The sequence below is a fragment of the Ochotona curzoniae genome, unplaced genomic scaffold (genome assembly GCF_017591425.1).
Source record: "Ochotona curzoniae isolate NIBS_2020 unplaced genomic scaffold, NIBS_Ocur_1.0 scaffold_3171, whole genome shotgun sequence".
NCBI classification, from domain to species: domain Eukaryota; kingdom Metazoa; phylum Chordata; class Mammalia; order Lagomorpha; family Ochotonidae; genus Ochotona; species Ochotona curzoniae.
The window spans coordinates 150,902-167,564 of NW_024467104.1; the positions used below are offsets into that span (position 1 = coordinate 150,902).

Consider the following 16,663-nt stretch of genomic DNA (forward strand, 5'->3'; position numbering starts at 1 on the left):
TGTCCTGGAGGCAAGCTACACAATATTCTTTGTGCCCTGCTTTAATTATTGATTCTATGCATGCTGGTGAGCTCCTCCATTGATGAAGTGGTGGCCAAGTTTTATACCATGGCAGCTTTTATGATAAACCAATTTCATTGTTGGAAGTTTGGAGACGAGAAGTGCTAAAAAGAAGTTCTGCATTAAAAGTGAGCGAAAGGAAGACTTCCAATAAAACTGTTAAATACACCTTGACAATTTGATACTAGATTATCAACCCTTGTCTATAACTTCAATATCACGATAAATTTAAATATCAGACTGTTAACCTTGTAGCTGTTTAAACGACCACAGTATCATAATATGGGGGAAAATGGAGTGGAAAATGATGAGAGAAGGAGAGGAGATCGATGGGGGAATACTTATTCCTACCAGACTGTATCATGGAAAATAATAACAACAAAATAAAACAAGTTAATTCTGGGGTAGCTGTAGTAGCAAAGCAAGCTAAGTTAGTTCATGGAGCAACAGCATCTTGTGTGAGTGCATGTTGGAGTCCCAGCTGTTTTTCTTCTGATCCAGCTCCCTGCTAAATGCACATGGAAAAGCAAGCAAGGATGACCGCAGTCCTTGAGACCCTGGCACTTGTATGGGAGAACTGATGGCGTTCCTGGCTTCTGCCTGGCCCTGCCCCAGCTGCTGCAGACATTTGGGGAGAGAACCAGTTGATGTGAGCTGTCTCTTTGGATGGAAAGTGAAGTAGCCTGGACGTGAGCCTGTGTTCAGATGTTACTTTCTGCTCCATAATGCCAAGCCTTCACAATGTGTTCTTTAAAAAAAAAGCTGAGCAAATAAGTTAATTGTAGAATAATTTAAGTGTCACTTGATCTGAATATGCTTTTATCTCATAGATATTAGCAGAAAGCATTAGAGGCTCTGTAAACTTAGCTAGGAGGAACATAGAGAACACAGATAATTATGCCTTATTTATGTATTAGCTCTCTATCTTGGAGCATAGTTTAAGTATCTCTAACTGAAAGTATCAAATAATTCTTTCAAGTTAAGGATGAAATTTAAGCTACTTATGAATGAGAAGTGCCATGCTTACACCTGCTGTTTATCTTACAGCTAGTACATATTCATATTGCATTTGAAGTTGTTGTATTCAAGTCATTTGTTAGGTAAGTTGACACCTGTCAACTTTCAGTGAAGTTCATTACATAAATATTTTAATTAGTTAATACAGGTGTTTATGTGACTCTTCAAAGTCTTCATGATGCAGAGTATCTAATATCCACCTAAGCAAATGATGCCAACTGGTCAATGAAACCTATGGCAAGCCAAGATAAGGGAATAACAATGGCATTCTTTAGCTCTATTCCGTTGTAGGAAAATAGAAATTACCTTCTTATAGAACAGTGTTTCAACTTATGTTGGATTGGAATTAAAGGACTGAATTAGAAGAGTGAATATCATGATGTTTCATCCAACAAGAACTCAAAATCTTCTCTCAAAACAGAAGTGCAAATTCACAATTGACAGTTGGATCAGGGAACATGGAATTGCTTTTCCTTTCCTAAATATTTCACAATATTAAACTCATATTTATCCTCATTTTACTTTACAATTTTCTTTTCCTATTTAGAGTTTTCCGTATTTTCTTGTATCTAGCAATTGAGTCTTGGCAACACTCAGGATTTTTTCCTCCAGGGAGTCTTTATTTGAGTCTGTTCCAAATATTCTAACAAACCAATACGTTGTGGATTTACAAATGTTTTCATTTAAAGTAGCAATGATGTAAAAACTCACAGACTTGCCTGTCTATTTAAAAGGAATAACTGTTTTTCTGACAAATCACAGAAGAGATTTCCAAAAGCCTTAATTGCTGCCCGGGATGTAGAGTGTCTTTTACTCATAGCTAGTCCTCCAGAAGTGAGGTTTCCTTGTATGTCCAGTATTACTTGCAGCAACTTGCGAAAAGTCTCAAATTCTTTTGAAGACAACCTTGAGACACAGGGATATGTTTTTTTAAAAAGATATATTAACTTCTTTGAAAAGTCAAATATACAGAGAGGAGAAGAGGCAGAAAGATCTTCCATTCACTGATTCACTCCCCAAGTGGCTGCTATGGCCGAAGCTGAGCGGAACTGAAGCAAGGAACCAGGGGCCTCTTCCTGGTTCCCATGTGGGTACAGGGTCTGAAGACTTTTGATTGTCCTGGACTGCTCTGCCAGGCCACAAGCAGGCAGCTGGTTGGCAAATGGGGCTGCGGGACAGGAACTGATGCCTGTATCAGATCCTGGCTTGTGCAAGGTAAGGACTTTAGCTGCTAGGCTACTGCAATAGGCCCAGGGATATGTTTTTCTTTAGGAAAAACAAAAAGGCCTGAGGAATATGTGATTAGAATGCCTGCAAGATTGATTATTTTTGCTTCTACTTTTTCCTTGAAGTCACTTCCTAACTTTTGTCTTCTCACTTTATGGATCCTAATAGGAATGTACATGGAAGTGGAGATATGTACATGAACTTCACCATAAACGATCAAAGTAATGTCCTTCTTATTTACTTCCCCATTATTGATCGAGAAAAAGGCAATGATTTAACCAATTTTAGTATTTGTTCATCGTACCAATGAATATTAGGCTTGACCAGTTTCACTTGATCAATTTCTTATTGTCTTACACACGTCACCTTTCTCCTACAGAAAAGTTTCCTAGTGGGTGAGACAATGTTGATTTTATGTTAAAATGTGTTTGTTCTGTAGATATCTATTTAGGACACTTTTTCCTGTTTTGATTGTTTTGTTTATTTTCTGTATTGCAGTTTTTTTTAGCTATAGGAATTCCTCTCTTCCTTTCCTCTTTATCCTTTCCCCTTTCCCCTTACAACCATTTCCCTCCATATTATCACAGGGGCTCGTCCTTTACTACAGTTACAAATTTAACACTCTGTTGTTGAAGTGCATCGTGACACTGTAGGTTTAGGCAAAGGTAGAAAGTCCCATATCATACTGCCAAGGTACATTTAACTGATTCATTAGAAAATCTCCTTTTGTTTGGGAGTAGAATGCTTACTGCAATGTATCTTCGTTTGTTGGCATGCTAGTCTTCATTATACAGCTCATCTATGAGATAGTTGTTTACCTATAAATCTGTCTTACTCTTTTGTTTTGTATGAAGGTCTTATTGCAGTCATTTTGAACTTTTCCTGTACTCATTATTTGATCACACACAGGGGTAACATAAGGTAGCTACTGTTTCCCTTAGTGAAAGAAGCTATGGTTTTCCAGGACCTCAAACAAGCCCTGCATGTAAGTCCTTGAGACAATAGGCAAAGGATGCTAGCTGAAAATTTCTGTGAACTCAAGTGCTGTTGTTTTAATTTCCATATTTTCACCTTGGTAATCTGGATTTAGAAATTTAATCTAACAATACATAGAAATCAATCATCACGTACAAGCATTTATTTAGTATTATACTTGATAGATGTTTACTTTCTGTTTTTCTAAATGCCCTGTGAAATGTGAAATATGTTACATGAAAATAAACCAATGCACTTTAATTTTAGTGAATGAGTTATCTTATGTTATATGAGACATGGTGATAAGTGTGCACAATCACTTGAAAAGGTATTGAATTAGAGAATTTATGTGAGTTTTTAATACCAGCATACATTACTATGCACGGACACATATGTGTTTTATATACAGTAAAATACTTCTACACATGTATGTGCGTGTATACAAGAAAAATCAAGCTTGGAGAGAAATGCAGCTGTAAAACTATGACTGTAAAGTGCTAAGAGAGTTAATGTTTTTCAGTGGAAACTTTTTAAAGGTTATATTTTGATGGAAACTTTTTAAAGGATATATTTTCATGGAATCTTTTAAAAGGTTATATTTTGATGGAAACTTTTTAAAGGCTATAGTTTGATGGAAACTTCAAACTCTATTTAAAGGCTATATTTTTGAGAAACTACATTAATTTTTTCCCTGAGAAGTGTTAAAGGTCTAAGTTAAAAGCATAATTGTATTACTTTTTTGATTTGTAGACTTACATGATAGATTATAGTTTGTAGCTATCATATTGTTTTTTTAATGTAAAAAGTTTTACTCTACAATGTGAGGTTTATTCAAAATCTGGTATTGATGACAATATCTTGCAGAAAATAAGATACAGGAAATTGGATTTAGATTAAACTGCATGCTAGGCTCTTCAATAAGTGTGTTTTTATTGGTCTACAGCTTTACTAATAACAGAAATCTTGAAGCTAAGGGAAGCAGTATTGTGAATAAACATCCAGAAATTTCATCAGAGTTGGCTTCTAAAGGAATCCCAGACTCTTCCTGTGTGTGTCCTTCTTGGCTACCAAAATCAGTGTGAGTAGACTTTTCCTCTGTTTATACCAAAATATGTTCTATCATGGGTAAATATCAGCAATCATATATACACATATATACTTTTATCTTGTATTCTAGTTAGAGGCGTATTATTTTCTAACTCCTGTGCAAGGTCTATGATTTTCATTTAATTGTAAGAGATCACATGGTTAGTCTTGACCCAATACGCACAAGGAAGCATTTAGGAACACTAACAGTCTCCTTTTTTTCTGTCTACTTCTTTATTTTTCATGATAGGCTCAGGGATTTCTTCCTCTATGCCTCCCCCCAGTTATTTTCCTCTATATTGTAACATTAACTTAGTTTTAGCAACAGTTACAAGTCCGTTATTCTGCTGTTAAAGTGTATCCTGACATTGTATGTATAGAGAATGGTATACACTCCAGTATTGTATTGTATTGTCAAGCTATGTTTAACCGTTTTATTGGGAGTCCATTTTTTTAAAATTCAGAAGTACAGATGCACACTGCAATGTATGCCCACTTTATGATATACTTTCCTCCATTATACAGATCCTCACGCTAGATATATGAATAGACATACTTACCTATATACCTACGGATCTTGCGTTTTGTATGAGGGCTGCCAGATGTTACTCAGTGTTCTATGTATTTTATAGAAGCAATAATAATGAAAGGTGACTATAATTGACATCTCTATATTAAAAATGATAAAACCAAATTCTATGAAGGTTGTTATGCTCCTCAAGATCACAGAGAAAGGACATTGCGAGCTGAGTTTCTAATACAAGCAGTATGTCACCAAGTCGCTCTGCGCACTGTCAGTTTACTTGCATAGGAGTAATTGTCACCAGAAGCAAGTAAGGTTGTTTTTTTTTTTTTTTTTAATATAGGAACCTCTTTCCTGTTTGCCATGGCTGACTTCTATGAGAAAAATGACACAATCCAAGAGTTATTAAGTACATGAAAGAATGTTTTGTTTTGACTATAATTCTTTATATTACATCTACTAAAACCTAGAAATAGAAACTGTTAGTAACAGTAAAACAAAATTACCCGGAAGAGAAATAGTGCTGACAAGGGAAGACTTATTGGACCCTTTCAAAGAAAAACTCAGTAGATGCTTACTTACTAAATGTTCTTTGTGTATTAATCAGTGTAGCAGATATGATGTATATATATCTCATTATGTAACAGATTCATAGTCCTATTTACAATTTCATCACAGTTCTGATTTCCATGAACTCCTGCTTTGGAAACAAGAAGAGTCAATGGGTCATAGTAACAATGTCACAGAATTTATCCTTCTGGGTCTCACTCAGGATCATAATGGACAAAAAGCATTCTTTGTCATGTTTCTACTCGTCTATATTGTGACTATGGTGGGTAACCTGCTCATTATGATGACTATTAAAGCCAGCCCTTCTCTTAGCTCCCCAATGTACTTCTTCCTTACCTATCTGTCACTCATGGATGCTGTTTATTCTACTGCTATTTCACCGAAGCTGATCATAGACTTATTGTGCGATAAGAAGTCTATTTCCTTCCCTGCTTGCATGGGCCAGCTCTTCATAGAACACTTATTTGGTGGTGCTGAGGTCTTCCTTCTGGTGGTGATGGCCTATGATCGCTACGTGGCCATCTGTAAGCCACTGCACTATTTGATCATCATGAATAGGAGGGTTTGCATCCTTCTCCTGGTGCTGGCCTGGTTTGGAGGTTTTATGCACTCTGTGGTTCAACTTGTGTTTGTGTACAGTCTGCCCTTCTGTGGTCCCAATGTCATTGACCACTTCATTTGTGACATGTACCCGCTATTGGAACTTGCGTGCACTGACACCTATTTTCTAGGCCTCACAGTGGTTGCCAATGGTGGAGCGATCTGTATGGTTGTCTTTGTACTTCTGCTGATCTCCTATGGCATTATCCTAAACTCTCTTAAAACTCACAGCCAGGAAGGAAGACGGAAGGCCTGGTCCACTTGCAGCTCCCACATCACAGTGGTTGTGCTGTTTTTTGTTCCTTGTAGTTTCATGTACCTTAGACCTGTTTCCAACTTTCCTGTCGATAAGTTCTTGACTGTGGTATATACAATTATTACTCCCATGTTGAATCCTCTAATATATACTTTAAGGAATTCAGAGATGAAAAGTGCTATGGTTAAACTGTGGTGTAAAAGATTAACCACAGGTAGGGTAACCGTGTTTCCCACAGTGGGCATATTTGTTCTAAGTGCTAAGACAACAAACAAGGAGTAAATTGTAATTATGGAAGCGGTAAACAGTTCAACTGGTTCTGTTGGATACTATTTTTTTTCAAGACAATTAAAAAATGGAACAATGTACCTATCCAGTTTGGAATCAATACAACAGAAAAATTCCAGATAGTGAATAAGAGACACATGTGATATTCCATTCTAAATGGAGACAGATTGATGTTCACCTTATAATCTTATTTTTAACTTTATATTGAAATTGGAACCTGAAGTTTATTTATCCTTTTCAAAAAAGAAAATAAGCCACTTTTGAAAAGTGTCACAAAAAATTAAAGAGAAAGCAATTTGGCTAATACTTAGAGCAAATTCTGAGCCCAAAAAGAGTGAGTTTTAAATCATGATTTTCAATATTCTACCAGCACATCAACTTTCTTTTTATTTTAAGAGTACTCCTATTCCTCAGGAAATTCTATGAGACTTTTTGTGTTGCAGATGAAACTGTATTTTGACATAGCTACTGTCAGTGAGAAATTTTATTAAAAGGCATGTTACTGATGAGAAATACATTCAAGTTTTTAATTACAGGATATGTATTTTGAGAAAATTACCATAAGGCAAGTTTTAAATAGATTTGATGATTTTTTTTTCACTAGTTATTATTGTGTGTGTTTTTTAGAACAGGTTCTGTGATTCTAAAAGCACTAAAGAGCTTATTTTGTGTAAGCAGCATACTTCTTAAAATTTGCACTTACACTATTTATGAACCTAAAGGGATTAATTTTATTGTAATCAAAATTTTATTTCTTACCATGTTAAAAAGTCTGTATTTTCTTAGCAGCCAACTTCATGCAACTGAAAATCATCATGCTTAGGAAGATAATCCAATGGCAAAAGGGACAGATGTCAAGTTTTCTTTGATTTGTAGTGATTAATACAGAGAATATAAAAAATGCAGTCTGTGGGAGCACAATTCATACGCCTGGATTTGTTTATTTTATACAACCTTTGTTTATTCTCCTGAAACAGTAGGGCTTTTGTTGTTTTTATTATTATTATTATTTGCTACTTGCCTTATGTTAATATTTTTTTGCATTGAGATGTTAAAATCATGATTTAAAATAATATAAAAGTCTGCTGTTATGAATACTAGAAAAAAAAAGAAGGAATGAGGGTGCTTGTGGGGAATGTGGCCAAAGGGAAGGTAGGGTGGGAACTGTTATTACTAAGCTCCTTGATATGCTTTGTGGTACATGTGAAATTTTCCACTTTATACAAATAAAAAGTAATAAAAATAAAGTAAATTCTCATTACACACACACACACAACCAAAGTAAAGCAATCTGATTCTCTCCCTAAATAGGTGTTGGTGTTGATTGTGACAAATATTAACAATAGGGATAGATGGATGTGGCTTACTGCTGAGAATTGCACAGCATGGCCAGGGTTGAAGAGCGAGTGGTGTGCAATTAAGGAAAGAAAAAATGCTGAGAGAAGATTTAAAGGTGGGAGAGCGGGCAGAGAAGGAGAGGATTCTCCCAGGCTGAGGTTCTTGGCTCTGCCCAGGAGCTTGTATTTTCAGGGAAAGCATTACCAACACTAATGCTGAAGTGTCTTCAGGTCCAATATCAGCGAGGAGAGAAATAGCATGTGTCCCTTACTATGAAAGCTCTTTGAACTTGTGGGCCTCCCGATGGCTTGACTTTGTCAGCTATGAACTTTAGCAAACTTAACCATGTGGCTTGGCCTTGGACTTGGCTTTGCTAATGGCAGACTTTGTCAGGCACCATCACCCCAGGAAGCTTCCATTCCAAGATTCCAGGGTCAGTCCTCATTCCATCTCAAACTACATTAATTTTTTTTTCTGAGGAGCTCCAGCAGATTACACAGAAACTCCTTTTGCTATTATTTCATAATGATTTATATTTTACAACTATTATGAAATAAAGTTTAGAAAACATATGATAAAATGGCCAGTGTAAATGGAAAACGATATTCAATATTACCAATAACCAAGAAACTACAAATTGAAGCCGCAATGATGTATCTTCTCACATGATTTAAAGTGGTTATTAGCAAAGAAGAATCTAGATGGCAAATATTGGGAAAAATGTGGTGAAAAGGAATCCATGTGCATGTTGGTGGGCACTGAAGTTGGTAGTTGATACAACCATTATGGAAAACAATATGGAAGTTTTTCAAAAGAAAGAAAATAAGGAACTAGCATATCAATAAGCAATGATTATTCTATATATTTATCCAAAAAATAAAACTGGGATCTCAAATAAATCTGCCTTCCAATATTCAATTTGTAAGTATTCACAATATCTAGTAAAGGGGCACCGAGGGACACCTGTTGAATGCATGGTAAAGAAAATGAAGTATTATTTAGCCTCAAAAAGAAAAGAAAAATCTGTTGTTTGTGATCATATGTGCACCTGGTTGACATCATGTTAAGTGAGGTAAGCCAAAGAAGTAATGCTTTATCTTATTTATAGGAGAGATCTTCACAAAGTTCAGGAAGACCTATGTTATGAAAAAAAAAATCACGCATGAATGTCAAGATTCTTTAGCACCAAAATAATTTATTTTTCTAAGCTCATTTTCAATGGGCTTTTTTTGCTCCTGAGTGTGGGCTTTAACAGCAACACTCAGAGAAACAACAGTAGAATAGAAGCTGTCATGGAATGAAGGGTAAATAAAAACAGATGTTGGCAAAGGGACAAAGCTTCAATGATGCAATTTAGGGAGTTTCTAGAGTCCAATGTATAGCATGGTGGTTATAGTGAGCAGTGTGGTACAAGGACTGAGAAGAAGTGTCCTCACCACATGATCAAAGGCAGAAAGATGTTCACTGTGTGACATGATGGATGTGTTAATTAAGTTAAATGTGGTAATCATCTCACAATCTATATATAAAGTTGTAAACATTTTAGTAATTGGGATGCCATGGACCCAGCAAGACGGTCTGGTGGCTAAATCCTTGCCTTGCAAACATCAGCATTCCATATGGTGGCTAGTTTGTGTTCCATCTACTTCACTTCCCAGCTCCCTGCTTGTGGCCTGGGAAAGCAGTGGAGGATGGCCCAAAGCCTTGGGACCCTGCTTCCATGGGGGAGACCTGGAAGAGGCTCCTGGCCCCTGGCTTTGGATTGGCAGAGCTCCAGCTGTTGTGGCCACTTGGGGAGTGAATCAGCAGGCACACCTTTTTCTCTGTCTCTCCTCCTCTCTGTAAATCTGACTTTTTACAGAGTATAAATAAATAAATCTTTTAAAAAGAATATATGCATATGGGATTCCTAATGATCAATTATGCGTCAATTAAGTCAAGATAAAAATGATACCAATGGTACCACAAAAACATGCTTACTCAATGCATTTCAATATTTCTTTCCTGTAATTGTTTTCCCCCCATTAAAATATATTCCAGTAGATCATTACGCCACAGAATTGCTTGGTTTCTTACATTGTTATTCATCAGGAAATAATAAGTTTCTCTGTTTGTTTTTGAGTTCCATTAATTTCAGATATTCATTCTGTGTTATTGAAATATTCAGAAAGGTATAGCAATGTTGGCCTGTTAAACTACTGTTCTGTGATCATGGGCACACATATACAGCAGCTCTATATTTATACTACCAATTTGCCTGTTTGAAACCATAAGACAAACTCAAGAGTTGGCCTCTTGGGGGATGACGCTGATTTTTCTGTATTTGGATCAAGATTTGAGTGACCTTCTCTGAAATCAGCCTTCTGATTTTCTGAGTGTGAGTTCAGATGCTGTCTGGAATGGCATAGATTAAGCTCTCACGTTCATTACATGTGCCTTGTTTGCAAGTCATGATGTTAGTAAGCACATATTTCGTTTCTGCCCAGGCTAGTTGCTTCTTTTCAGTTATTTGACCTCAGGTTGCTCTTCTATGCTTTAATCCCCAGAGGACATGGTTCCATAAATCTTATTCTACACAGTGAGTGTCCTGCGGTATCTATGGAGGTGCAGTGTCTATCCTCACATCTATTTCCAGGAAAATGATTAAGGCCCTAGTGAATTCAATTAGTGAAGACTCACCCTCAGGGGTGTGCCAGTTGAAAGACTCACCAATGGATGCTGTAATTCAAATGTAGGCAAAGTGACCACAGGCACCTCAGAGAGCATGGGCCTATGTCAGTATTCACAGGTGCATCTTTTGTAGGGATGAGAGTGATGGAGCTGCGACATGATGACTTAGGGAGTAAAATTACTCTCCAGTCTTTAGGAGATGTGAAGTTCAGCTAGGTGGGATGAAGAGAGGCTGACGTAGCTGTCTGAAATTCAAAATTTTGTAGCGGTTGTTTCATTATTTCACCTCAGTGGTATGTAACACAAATTGCAAATGTTTGAATTGATAATTTTTTGAAAGTAAAACCAACATCTTTACAATGACTACAAAATTTGATGATTTAAAAAAAAATCTTAAGATGTCAATTTCACTCATATATTTTACTTTTTGTACAACTATGTATTTGCTGCAAATCAAAGAAAACATGACACTTGTCATTTTTGAATCTTCCTAATTTCAGAATTCTGCTCAAAAACGTTTAACCCTTTATTTGTTACTCAGGCAAATTTTTACAATCAAGTTTTGCGTACTTCTATTCAATGTCATGATTCAGACTTCTTTCACTTAAAGGACATTATTGATATGAATTTTTAATTCCAGAAATTTAAATTTAAATTATTATTAATTTTTTAAGACAGACAAATCTGACTCCTTGCAAGGTTGCATCGAGTTGATCAGAAGGAAATATTTCAAGTTCTACTGTTGGTGTGTGTGCTATTAAATGCACATGGTATCAGCGGAAAAGGCTGTTATGCTCTGGGATAATGCAGAAGCCAAATTCAGAACCTGAACTGAAGGACTGTCTCCTTGGGCAGCAAGCCAGGAAATGTACTTATCTGTAAGATCCTGTCCTAGGTTTTCCATTATGTCACAGTACCTGGTGATATGAAAACTTAGATATTTTAAAGTTTTTATGTGATTCCAATGATAAATTGTACTGAGGATTCTTTGTGATTGCTGAAATATATGTGGATTTATTCCATTATTTAATATTTTCTGGATATCTTAGTGCTATAAAAACTATTAATAGATTTGCCTCCCTAACTTCACTTCTTAGTAACTTAGCAATTCAAAGGTGAATCATTTTTAGAAAATTTTCAAAGAAAAGTCATGTGAAAAAAGGACTGCAGTTTACTGGAATCAGAAAAAGAACTGAGTTCATGTGTCTGCTTGAAGATACGGCGAAGCAATGAGGTAGATTTTTTTTTTTAAACTTAAGGTTGGAGTGCCCTGAATATTGAGATAAAGAGTAGATGGTTGTCCTTCCTGGGATTGCCTTAAGAAGCAGAACATTGATGAGTACTGATGTTTCTAATGCTATGGGGTGTGTGTGTGTGTGTGTGTGTGTGTGTGTGTGTGTGGAGTTTCCCTTCCTTCCTCTCTTCTAGAATTCTGGCTTGAATTCTTCTCTCCCTTTCAGTTGCTTTTACCCCAAAATCACAATCACAAATGTTTGCCAAGACAAAACAAGTATATCTATCGACGTTAATCTTCCCTATTGTGTCACGTTTATACTTCTAAGTGAGAACATATATCTATGCTAATATCACTCTGCTTATTTCACTATTCTGCAATAAAACTTGCAGAAATTTCTCTAAGAGTACTGGTAAAACTTAGAATTAATTCTTTTAAAATTTCCATGTTATATTTACTTACATTTAATATTTTTTTGTATTTTATTCTTTATTTATTGAGTAGCATTCACTTTAACATTTTTAATTTTGTTTTTGGTTTTTTTATTTCTTCATAGATAATGGCGCAAATGATGTCACAAGTGTAGCCTATGAACTAAGGCTTTTAAATTCTGTAGGAGAAATTCTAAAATGTACTTCGTGGCTTAAAAATGCATAACCATATATGGATGTCTGACAAGGATTACTGAGTTGCTTTCCAAAAAATTGTTAACACTCACATTTTTAGTAACATTTCCAGAAAGTAGCCTCCTGTATTTTTCATGGTCATGAATATTATCACTTTGGAAACTTATCATTCTGTTTGATACAGAGTAGTACTACTTTTCTCATTTTGTGATTTTCTGAATACAGATGAATTTCAGCAGTCTACCATATGTCTGCTGCCAGTTCAATGTACTCTGCTTTAATTGCCTTTCCACAAAATTTTTTCACTTTAATATTTTTATTAATTTTCAAACATTTAGTTATTTATGTGAGAGGCAGAAAGAGACAGAGAGACAGGGGTAGGTGGGTAGAGAGACGAGAGATGATAGGAAACTCCATCTACAGATGTATCACTCTCTAAATGTCTGCAACAACTAGCAATCTGACGTTCAGAGCCACAGCGGAATCCAGGTCTCCCAAGGGGCGGCAGCAAGTCAACCACTTGCACCATCATTGCTGTCTTCAAGAATCTGCATTAGCAGAAGTCAGAAACAAGAGCTGGGGCTGCGCGTCCAACTCGAATATCTGACATGGAACTCCAGGCTCTTAGCCATTCTCTTAAATGGAAGACCAAACGCTCACCTCTCTATTTTTAGATACTATCTGTATGTACATCTCCTACCACATAATTATTTTTACCCTTTGACTTTTTGATGTCCTTTCCTGAATTCTTAAGAAATTTTGTGATTGTGAAATACGTGTTTTTGTGATTTCATTTAGAAAAGATTTTTCCAGCCTAGAATGCAGGCAGTGGTTTCCTTTGCTAACCTGAAGTTGAATATAAACTTTACATAGTTTACAATAAACTGTTATTATGTTTTACCCTATTTCTGTTTATAGAAATAGTAATATGTGCAACTTTATTATCTTTCAGATGGAAATTGTTGCAGTGGATTTATTTAATTAATATGCTGTCCTTTCATCACATATTTCTTTAACTACTTCTCTGTACATTATTCTGATACATCAGTAAAACAAGAGATCATGCTTTTTAAAACCAAACTTTTCAATTTGAAGTGATTTTTAGATTCATCATAAGTTACAAACATATTCTAGAGTTTCCATGCATTCTCCAAGCTCTTCCCAAGGTACTTGGGTCATGTCAGATGTTGTCTCTGGGTTGATGTTTTAATCAACCTCATAATCTCTCGATAGTTATGGGACATAATGCATTTCAGTAGCAATTTCTGGATGAATAATACATTCCCCCTAAGATTTTTCAGTCACCAAAGCAATTATATTTGCAGGTAATTTGAAATAAGAACATGTAGGTGGACACATGGAACCAAGGAACAATGTCACTGAATTTGTCCTCTTGGGGCTCACTGAGAGCCCCCAGGGTCAGAAGATATTATTTGTGGTGTTCCTGTTCATCTACATAGTGACAATGGTAGGTAATCTACTCATCGTAGTAACTGTGGTCGTCAGCCCAACCTTGGATGCCCCTATGTACTTCTTTCTTGGCTACTTGTCATTTATGGATGCTGTCTATTCCACAACAGTCTCCCCAAACATGATTATAGACTTGCTGTATGAGAAAAAAACCATTTCCTTCCAAGCTTGCATGACCCAGCTTTTTATAGGGCACCTATTTGGTGGAGCTGAGATTTTGCTCCTGGTTGTCATGGCCTATGACCGCTATGTGGCCATCTGTAAACCCCTGCATTACTTGACGATCATGAGCCAACGCGTATGTGTTGGGCTGCTTCTGCTAGCCTGGGTCGGAGGCTTCGTGCATGCTGTCGTCCAGCTTCTCTTTGTTTACAACCTTCCCTTCTGTGGCCCCAATGTCATCGACCACTTCATCTGTGACATGTATCCCTTATTAAAACTTGCCTGCACCGATACCTATGTTATTGGCCTCACTGTGGTTGCCAATGATGGGGCCATCTGTGTGGTCATCTTTGTGCTCCTACTCATTTCCTATGCGGTCATTCTGCACTCCCTGAAGAACCTCAGTCAGGAAGGGAGACGCAAAGCCTTGTCCACCTGCGGCTCCCACATCACCGTGGTGGTCCTCTACTTTGTTCCTTGCATGTTTATGTATGCGAGACCCCCTTCCACCTTGCCCATTGACAAATCCTTGACTGTGTTTTACACTGTGATCACCCCTATGTTGAATCCTTTAATTTATACTCTGAGAAATGCAGAGATGAAAAATGCCATGAAGAAGCTCTGGACCCGAAAAAGAAAGTGATGTGGCAGGAAAGTGTATTATCTATTTTTGATGGAGCTTTGCTCCCTCGAGGAGAGACAAGTTTAATTTTTGCCTTCAAGAGCTGAGTTACCTTTATTGGCCTCTGCAGTAGAACCAATTGAACCCCCAACTGTGAGGACACTTTAGTGGGCTATTCTTGATTTTTCAGTTGTAACATTTATTCCTTAGGTTTAGTTACTTTTGCACAATGAAAAAAAAAAAGCTTGATATGTGAATTCTAAAGTATTTTTATGTAATATGTATTTTTAAGATTTTTATAACTTATGATAAATATATTTTCTTATAATGTAGTTTCTTTGAAATTAAAGATTTGTGTGCTGTAATTAATGCTGTGATTTGTCTCCCTTAATGGAAATGTTTCTTATTTGCTCTTAAATAAAGTTAATGCATTCTTAGAATTACTTGAATCTATTACATGTTTCTGAAAAATAAAATAGAATTAACATGCAAAAACTTGGTTCACACTTCTTGAAACATATATATATCATATTAATCTGATGTGTGTGTTTTATTTGTACATTTACAAGATGTTTACATATAAAATTATATATTGCTCAGCAATTAAGGTTGAAGAAGAATTTTAATGTTTACCATAAAGGCATGCAAAAAGAACCCTAATGAATAAGGAAGATGGGCAGTGCAACTAAGCCTTATTTATTTTTCCAACTGAAAAGTCATAATCAGTTCCTCAAGTGGAGCAGTTATGTTTGGTGCCACAATTTCATTAAATGGCTCATTACCCTTCAAGGATGGCTCAGAATATCTGATCATACCTTTGCTATTTTTAAATATCTCAATCTCCTTATTACAGTATGCGTGAACTTCTAAGTGTTCAGAAACCTGCAGCAGCAGGGGCTGAGGCAGGCAAAAGCCAGGAGCACAGGATTCAATCTGAGTCTTTCATGTGGATGGCAGGGACCCAGGAGTGCGCCATCACCTTTTGCCTCCCAGGGAGAGCATTATCAGGAAGCTGGAATCAGAAGCTCAGCTGGAACTGGAATATTAGCACCCAAAGTGGGATGCAGGCATCTTAGACAGCTTCTTGACTGCTTTGTCCATTGCCTACCTCATGCTCTCTTCTCATGTTCAATGTAGGTGTGCAATAATAGCATTGTTTCTTGACATTTACTATAAATGCTTATCTTGTATTATTTGTGTTATGTGTGTTTGTGTACAGATATTTTATTTTGATACCCTTTTGATTTTTAAATTTCTTCTATTGAATCACATTTGCAAAAGTATTCTCCTTCAGTGACATGATACATTTTAGCATTTTTTTATAACTTCAAAGATTTTTTTTCTTCTAATCCATTGCTGATTTATTTTGTTTGTGATAAAAATTCTTACTATTGGGCCCGGCGCGGTGGCGCAAGTGGTTAAGTCCTCGCCTTGCACGCCCGGGATCCCATATGGGCGCCGGTTCTAATCCCGGCAGCCCCGCTTCCCTTCCAGCTCCCTGCCTGTGGCCTGGGAAAGCAGTCGAGGACGGCCCAAAGCTTTGGGACCCTGCACCCGCGTGGGAGACCCGGAAGAGGCTCCTGGCTTCGGATCGGCATAGTATCGGCCCGTTGCGGCTCACTTGGGGAGTGAATCATCGGACGGAAGATCTTCCTCTCTGTCTCTCCTCTCTGTATATCCGCCTTTCCAATAAAAAATAATAAAAATAAAATCTTTAAAAAAAAAAAAAAAATTCTTACTATTTATTTGCATTTGACAAAAACAGTCTCTCTTGGGCCCAGCTTGATGGTTCAGTGGCTAAATGCTTGCCTTGAATGAGCCGGCATTGTATACAGGTGCCAGTTTATGTTCTGGCTGCTCCACTTCCCATCCAGCTCCCTGCTTGTGGCCTGGGAGAACAGTTGAGGATGGCCCAAAGCATTGGCACCCTGCATCCACG

At 36.8% G+C, this 16,663-nt stretch overlaps 2 protein-coding genes across 3 annotated transcripts; both read left to right on the plus strand.

Moving 5' to 3' along the window:
* The first annotated feature begins 5,609 nt into the window (after positions 1–5,609).
* Positions 5,610–6,596, plus strand: LOC121172217 (olfactory receptor 4A16-like). Its single transcript, XM_041004068.1, has one exon. The coding sequence runs from the start codon at positions 5,610–5,612 to the stop codon at positions 6,594–6,596; it is 987 nt and encodes a 328-aa protein (XP_040860002.1).
* A 5,897-nt stretch (positions 6,597–12,493) lies between these two features.
* On the plus strand, positions 12,494–14,745 carry LOC121172147 (olfactory receptor 4A47-like). Of its 2 annotated transcripts, XM_041003989.1 has the most exons (2): positions 12,494–12,505; positions 13,843–14,745. In XM_041003989.1, exons 1-2 carry the CDS (start codon positions 12,494–12,496, stop codon positions 14,743–14,745), a joined length of 915 nt encoding a protein of 304 aa, XP_040859923.1. The 2 variants fall into 2 exon arrangements, with proteins under 2 accessions (XP_040859923.1, XP_040859922.1); XM_041003988.1 differs by lacking the exon at positions 12,494–12,505 and having other exon boundaries at positions 13,828–14,745.
* The last annotated feature ends 1,918 nt before the right edge of the window (positions 14,746–16,663 follow it).

What these genes read in the sequence shown, in the direction of transcription:
- LOC121172217 (XM_041004068.1), top strand. Translation starts at nt 5,610, where the DNA reads ATGGGTCATAGTAACAATGTCACAGAATTTATCCTTCTGGGTCTCACT.
- LOC121172147 (XM_041003988.1), top strand. Translation starts at nt 13,828, where the DNA reads ATGGAACCAAGGAACAATGTCACTGAATTTGTCCTCTTGGGGCTCACT.